We start from the raw sequence: 7003 nt of genomic DNA, 5'->3' as shown, positions 1-7003 counted from the left end.
ACGCATGTAATTCACCCCTCGGTAACTTTCACCCTCAAAAAACTACCCAACTAAATACGCAGCGCTCCTACTTTACGTAACACATTACCGGGAAAGTTTGCGTCTGCGCGCGATCCTTCGCGCGCCTATCTCCTATTGGCCCTTGGTGGCAAAGAGGGGGCTCGGTGTGACACACAATAGAAGTGAATAAGGAGCAGAACTCGTAGTCGCATTAGATATTATAGAGCAGAATTGAACATAGAACCTCCGAAAAATCCTAAAGGAGGGGATGCCGTACTTTAGTAGTTTTAAACTCGCTTATTGTTAGTCAGTTAGGCTAGGTCAGCCCGAGGTAGCATGTTCGTAGTTATTGTTGCTCTAATTTCCGCCGGCAGGACATCGGGTTGATTTTTTTTTCTTTAGTCTTACTGTTGCATTGAAACACCGATGACATAACGAGAGTCCACGCCGAATTTTTGGAATTATTTTGTTGCTTAACGCCTTCATTTTTTTTTACTTTTATTATTGTTACTGTGAGTGAATTTGTTGCTGTCAGTGGTTGATAATTTTTTTTTTTTTTTTTTTTCTTTATTTTGAAATAGTGAAGAATTTTATTTTACTAGCATTTGAAAAGTTTAAGTATTTTTATTTTTATTAAGTGGATGGAGTTTATGTGGCTTTATCACCACGGATCAGAGAATGGCACTTTCGTTTTTACAAGAAGCACAACTTAAATCAGGTAGTTTTTAATTTTTCAGTTTTATGGAAATTTTTAAAAATTATCTAGAGAATTTTTGAAATTTTTAAAAATTAAAATTGAAAAATTTCATGGGAAATTTTGAAAATTATCTGGGGAATTTTTATGAGGAATTTTTAAACTATGGGGCATTTTGATAGTGATAAATAAAACAAAAGTCAAGATTAACACAAAATACTTGAAAATTAAGTTAGAAAAAAATTAAATTAAAAACAATAAAATGATTTAAGTTTAAAAAAAGAAAAGAAAATAAAACGGCAAATTTAAGACAATTTAGTGATCTAAAACAACAAAAGCTTGTAATTTTTTTCTTAAACATTGACAAGGTTATTATCATTGAAAAAGATTGTTTTTTTTTTTTTTTTTTTTTTTGTAAATATCGGAAATATATCAATATTATAAAGAAAAATGTGAATAAAGACTCGAAAAATGTCCATAGTTGATTGATCGGAATGAAAATGTTGAAAAACATTTCTCAAGATACATTGAGAAGCTTCTGACAAATATATACATATATATGTTGAAAGAGGTTTTTAAAGTCTGGAATCTTGTTAAGTTTTATAACTCGTTGATTTATCACTTCTGAGAATTTATTTGTACGGAAATGAATGAAGAAAAACTTTTACGTTTTCTCGAAAATTGTGGGTTAATGTAAATATTTAGAGGATTACTCTACCGGAAAGCTGAATGTTGACGGATCAAGGGACTATTAGGAAGTATTACGGCGAAAAAGTAATTGGGAAAGTTAAGTAGTTTTTTAATGTTGATGTTTGGATAAGAAAAATATTTAAGATTAATTACACTATGTAAATTTATTTTAAATCATTTGTAAAATTTGTTTTATTTTGTCTAAATAAATTAAAAAAAAAACTCAATTCTGATTTTCATTCATTTTAAATACTAAATTGTCTTAAATTTGCCATTAAATTAAATTTAATTCCAATTTTTTCCAAACTTAAATCCCAAATTGTCTTCAATAAATATTTTTTGACTTATTCTCTCAATTTTTCGACTTAATTTTGATTTTTTGACATATTTTCTACATTTTTTGATTTAATTTTGAGTTTAGTTCACTTAAAATTCCAAATTATCCCAAACTTACCTCATTTTAACTTTATCTTGACTTTTTTTTACTTAAATCACAAAATAATCTTACTTAAAAAATTTTTCGATTTAATCTTTACATTTTTAACTAAAATCACTAAATTTCACCTGAATTTATAATCAGCTCCTAATTAAAACAATTAAAATTGAATTAAATTAAAAAATAATCAATTTTAAATCCAATGGAAAATTGTAACAAACAAGTAAATTACTGAAAAGTAATAAATGTAAATAGCTCAAAGTACCCACAATACAAAGATAACCCAATAACTAACTACTCCATATATTTTATTCTCGATTATTATTAATGGATAATAATAATAATTGTAATTATTTATCTTAATATTTAAATAGAAAATTATAAATTTGATTATTTAAATATTTATATTAATTATTGTAATTATAATTGATAGGGAGATTTAATATTGTAAATGATTAACCAATAAATTAAAACGATAAAAAGTTTTTAAAAAATTATCAGTTAATATACATTATTCGGCTTTAAGTACGCTGTACTTATTTCATTTAAGCCTTATCTTCACACATGTTCTGTGATAGTACCGGGTAATTTGTTATTTTGTTAAAGTACGCTGATAATAAAGTATGGTTTCATTTTAATTAATAATTATGATTTGATATGATTTTATTTTATTTTTTTTTTAAGTGTAAATATTTTGGTTATTATTTTATATTTTAGATCAAGAAGATATTTCAATTAAAAAAATATTAAATTAATTTATATTTAATTAAAAATAAAAATTATTAAAAGAAGATGATTTATTTTTAAAAAATTTTTGTTTAATTTTTTGTTTTAAAAAAAAAATTTTAATGCATAAAAGAATAATTTAAAAAAAAATAAGGAAGTTTTTAAATGTTTAGTTTAAAAATAAACAAAATTTAATTTTTAGAATTTTATTTTGTAAAAAATTTTTATTCAAAATTCGCGTTATTTATTTTTTGCTTAAAAAAAAAAATTAGAATGCAAAAAAAGGAAAATTTTGCACAAAAAAAGCCAATTTTGAAACTTTTAGTATAAAATTAAACAAAATTAATAAAAATTAAAATTTTTATAAGAAAAAAAAATCTAATTTTTTAACATTTAGCTTAATTAAAAAATTAAATTTTAATAAAAAAAAGAACATTAATGATTTAATTAATTAATTAGACAATAAAATTGATAATTTTCTAATTACCGACTTCAAAATAAAAAAAAAAAATCCAAATATACACGCTTTTAAAATTGTCAAGTCATATTGCATTGTACTATACAAGTACTTATCACCTATTTATACCGCCAAATAATAAATTTACTATCCAAAGCATTGTAATTACTAGTATACGGTATTTAATGACTTTAAGGCGGGGCTAACCAGACAATAAACTATTGTAAATTATATTTCCTTATTTAACTATTATTTTCTATCTTTTGTAAAATTATTTCCAAAATAATCACAATACCTCACTATAAATACTAAAAACATTTCAATAATACCCCGAAAATAATTTAAAATAAAAAGGAAAACCTAATAATCGATAGGGACAAGTTTTCATTTCCTTGACAACGACACCCTTCTACTTCTTAAGGATTCTCGCTATTTCTCTCATTTTTTTATCTCTTTTCCTTCTCCAGAATCCCTTGGTTTCCAAGAGCAACGTTCAAGCCCGCCCCTAACGTCTGCTGAACTCTAATTGAGAATAAAATATTTATTTAAAAAATTTTTTCGTTGCTAAACAAACTGATTAACCGTTAATAAAATAAATTTGCAGGTCTGAGCACGGGCCAACTGGACGTAAAGGAAGAGAAGCGATCACCGCCACTAAACAACAACACACTGTCCTTATTTCCGCACTTGCAAGGTTCGACTCCACGGCCTATGGCGTTATTTTCTCCGGAACAGATCTTAGCGACGCAAACAGCCGCCCTGATGAACACACGGCTGCCCCCAGGCTTGCAAGCGACCTTAGCCGCAGCGGCAAACTCAGCTTTGTACAACCAGAACCAGATGGCGCTGTTCGCAGGGTGGATACCCCCACCATCGCCCCCGAAAGCTCCAATTTCTCCGATTTTAAAGCAGTCTTTGAAGCGTACGGCTACTAGCCCTACGGAGCCGATAAAGCGGCCGCGCAAGCGCGGGCCCAAGGCCAAAGAGGAGGTGTCAATTCAAGCCCCGCCCAGCCCGCCGAACTCCGTGAGTCCTGAAGCGCCGTCCAAGGACACAGCTCCGCGCGACAAAGTTTTTACGTGCGGAGTGTGCCTGAGGTCCTTCGGCTACAAGCACGTCCTTCAGAACCACGAGCGGACCCACACCGGGGAGAAGCCCTTCGAGTGCCCCGAGTGCCACAAGCGCTTCACCAGGGACCACCACCTCAAGACCCACATGCGGCTACACACTGGAGAAAAGCCCTACCACTGCTCCCACTGCGACCGGCAGTTCGTCCAGGTCGCCAACCTCCGCCGCCATCTCAGAGTTCACACCGGCGAGCGGCCGTACGCTTGCGAGCTCTGCTCCGCAAAGTTCAGCGACTCGAATCAGCTCAAAGCCCATCTGCTGATCCACAAGGGCGAAAAACCTTTTGAGTGCGAGCACTGCAACGTCAGGTTCCGCCGCAGGCACCACCTTGTTCATCACAAGTGCGGAGTTGCGGCTACGGCCCAGGATTTGCTCAATTCCGCGCACGCTCAATTGGCCAGTCAGAGGTTTGCTCAGGCCAGGGACAGGGAGTACGTTCGAGAGAGGGAGTCTGTCATCAGTGATGACTTTGAGGACGATTTAGATGAAGATTTGGAGAGGAAGAAAATTGCGGATTTGCCTATTAATTTGTCGGTTCCTATGGAACTTCCGGAACAGACAGAACCTGAGGATCTCTCCATGAGCACTGGTTCTATGCGCGGACACTCCAATAGCCACAGTGGAGGCGATTCACCGCTCAGCAGGAGTCCTAGTAGTGATATTCATGATGATGATGATGAGGACATTGATGATTTGAACGGAAGGCTGTTCCTGAGCAAGCAGAATCTTGATGTGTTTAGGCATAGGGTTAATCATAGTAAAAGTAGGGTTTAGTTAGCTCTCGGTAACTTTAAGGGAGGGGGGGACAGTTTTCGGCCTGGTGTCAAATTTTCGGTCAAGGTCATTATTGTTTTTGGGCTCTAGCTTAAAAACTAGCTGGCATAGAGAAAAGCTATGAAGACAAAAATTGTAGAGGAACTTCTGGGGGATAATTTTGGTCGAAGAAAATTTGCGTTTGAACGATAGGTTACGAGTTATTGCGAGTTCCAAATTTTGAAATGGTTTTTTGGGCGGAGCTTAGGAATTAGGAGGGACAGAAAATAATTTTTCAAGTAAAAATTGGGGGAAATTTTCTGGGATATCTCTGTGGGGTGTCAAGAATTTTTTGGACCCACTAGTTTTTGAGCTGAGCCCAAAAAATTGTTTTAAAAGCGATAACTCGTAAATTTTTGGCTCTAATTAAATTTTTTGGACTTTTTATCTAAATTTAGTTTAAAAAAATATTTTTCTTTTTAATAGTTACCGAGTAACAAGAATTAAAAGTTATGTATTTTTAAATAAGTGTAAATAATTATTTATAACAATTACTCGTAAGAAAAAAAACGGATTTTTGAAATCAGTACAAATGTCTAGATTAAATATCCGTTCCAAAAGAGAGGCGGCTTAAATAATATTTTTGGCACTGAGCTATAGGTCGTGAGACTCGCTTTTTTTCTATGGCTCAAAAATGCCAATATAAAAATTTAAGTTTTCTTTTTATCGTGTATATATTGGACAGACAATATAACAAGCCTCTCTTTTTTTTTTTTTTTTTTTTGTATGAATTCCTTAAGTCTGATTATTGAATTTAAATACTAGTTGATAATTATTATTTTTGTAAATATTATTATCAGTTAAAATAGAGTATATTAAGTTGACGATTAATTGTTGCATTTTTTTTTCCTTTTCATTTTTCATTTTTTTTTTTCTTTCAGAAAATTTTTTTCCGGAGTTTTTTCTTAAGCTGTAGATTTTCTTGAGTTGGATAAAAATATCCCGAGGGATTTAAATCGCGTGCAATCGTGCATTGGTCGAGGGTTGACAAAACCCCTTACACGTCATTGTATTGTCAAAAAATAGAAAAAATAGAAAAAAAAAAAAAAAAAAACGATGAGAAATCAAGCGAAAATATTTTTTACTTGAGCTCACAAAGAAGCCAAGTGACCTCCTACGTATGAAAAAGTAAATTTGCATGGGGACTGACACTGAATCCGAGTTTAATTGAAAGAACGAGGTCCTTTATAAGCTTAAGATTCTTTTCTAAAATTTTGAAGGTGCTAAAATTGGGTTTGTTGCAAAAAATAACGCCTTCAAATGCTAAAGATCATTCGTGTGAACTTATTACGTATTCACGAAGTCCTTTTTATATTTTAATTATTTTTTTGGTATTAAATTAATAAAAATACTGTGGGAATATTTTTTTTTCTTTTTTTTTAAATTAAAAATAATTTTTTCAAAACTCCGGAAAAATTTTTTAATCAAGAATTTTTATTTTAAACCATGAAAATTTTCCAACCGAGATTTCTCTTTTGATGAAAAAAATTCGAAAGTTCGTGTAATTTTTTTTGAAAGTTGTTATTTGTTAAATGTAAAATTGTATTCTCAATTTTTATCAAAATTTTAGAGATTTTTTTTTTTTGGAAATTTTTTTTTGAACTCAAAAAAATTTTTTGAAACAAGATTGCTAGAAATTTTATGTGCTGGAAATTAAAATTTTAATTTTTTTAATACAAGCAATATTTTCCAAATAATTAATTTTTAAAATTAAAAACCGAAAAAAATCTCTAAAAATTTGGTTTAATATTTAATTATAATTGTTGTCAATTAGTGAGCAAAGTAAAAAAAAAAAGTATATAAAATAATTTAAAAAATATATATATTTAATATTGAAAATAAATATTGAAACGAGTACGCGGTACAAAAAAATGAATTTAAAATAATAATAAAAGTATACTAATATTGGAGGATTGAGAAAGAATTTTTCGGTTTTTTTTTTTTTTTGGTAATTTAAAAGAAAAATTAAAAGACAATCTAAGTTAAAAAATAGAAAAATTGAAAATCAATCCTTTGATAAATAAATAAACTGCCATCACTACCTCACTCACACGAAAAA

General features: G+C 30.6%; 1 protein-coding gene across 2 annotated transcripts; it reads left to right on the top strand.

Annotated features, from left to right (window-relative positions):
- The first annotated feature begins 307 nt into the window (after nucleotides 1-307).
- Nucleotides 308-6005, top strand: Kr (krueppel). Of its 2 annotated transcripts, XM_074252706.1 has the most exons (3): nucleotides 308-512; nucleotides 639-718; nucleotides 3608-6005. In XM_074252706.1, the coding sequence occupies exons 2-3, from the start codon at nucleotides 679-681 to the stop codon at nucleotides 4903-4905; spliced, it is 1338 nt and encodes a 445-aa protein (XP_074108807.1). In that variant the 5' UTR covers nucleotides 308-512; nucleotides 639-678; the 3' UTR covers nucleotides 4906-6005. The 2 variants fall into 2 exon arrangements, with proteins under 2 accessions (XP_074108807.1, XP_074108806.1); XM_074252705.1 differs by having other exon boundaries at nucleotides 308-718.
- The last annotated feature ends 998 nt before the right edge of the window (nucleotides 6006-7003 follow it).

The sequence above is a fragment of the Cotesia typhae genome, unplaced genomic scaffold (genome assembly GCF_013202065.1).
Source record: "Cotesia typhae breed Kobodo isofemale line unplaced genomic scaffold, CoteBio_Ctyphae scaffold_121, whole genome shotgun sequence".
In the NCBI taxonomy this organism is placed as follows: Eukaryota; Metazoa; Arthropoda; class Insecta; order Hymenoptera; family Braconidae; genus Cotesia; species Cotesia typhae.
Note: the sequence above shows the minus strand (reverse complement) of the source record. Positions and strands in the feature narration are given on the sequence as shown.

Coding starts and splice junctions, on each gene's coding strand:
- Kr (XM_074252706.1), top strand. CDS start 679: ATGGCACTTTCGTTTTTACAAGAAGCACAACTTAAATCAG. Junction 719..3,607: donor AGAAGCACAACTTAAATCAG/GTAGTTTTTAAT, acceptor ATAAATTTGCAG/GTCTGAGCACGGGCCAACTG.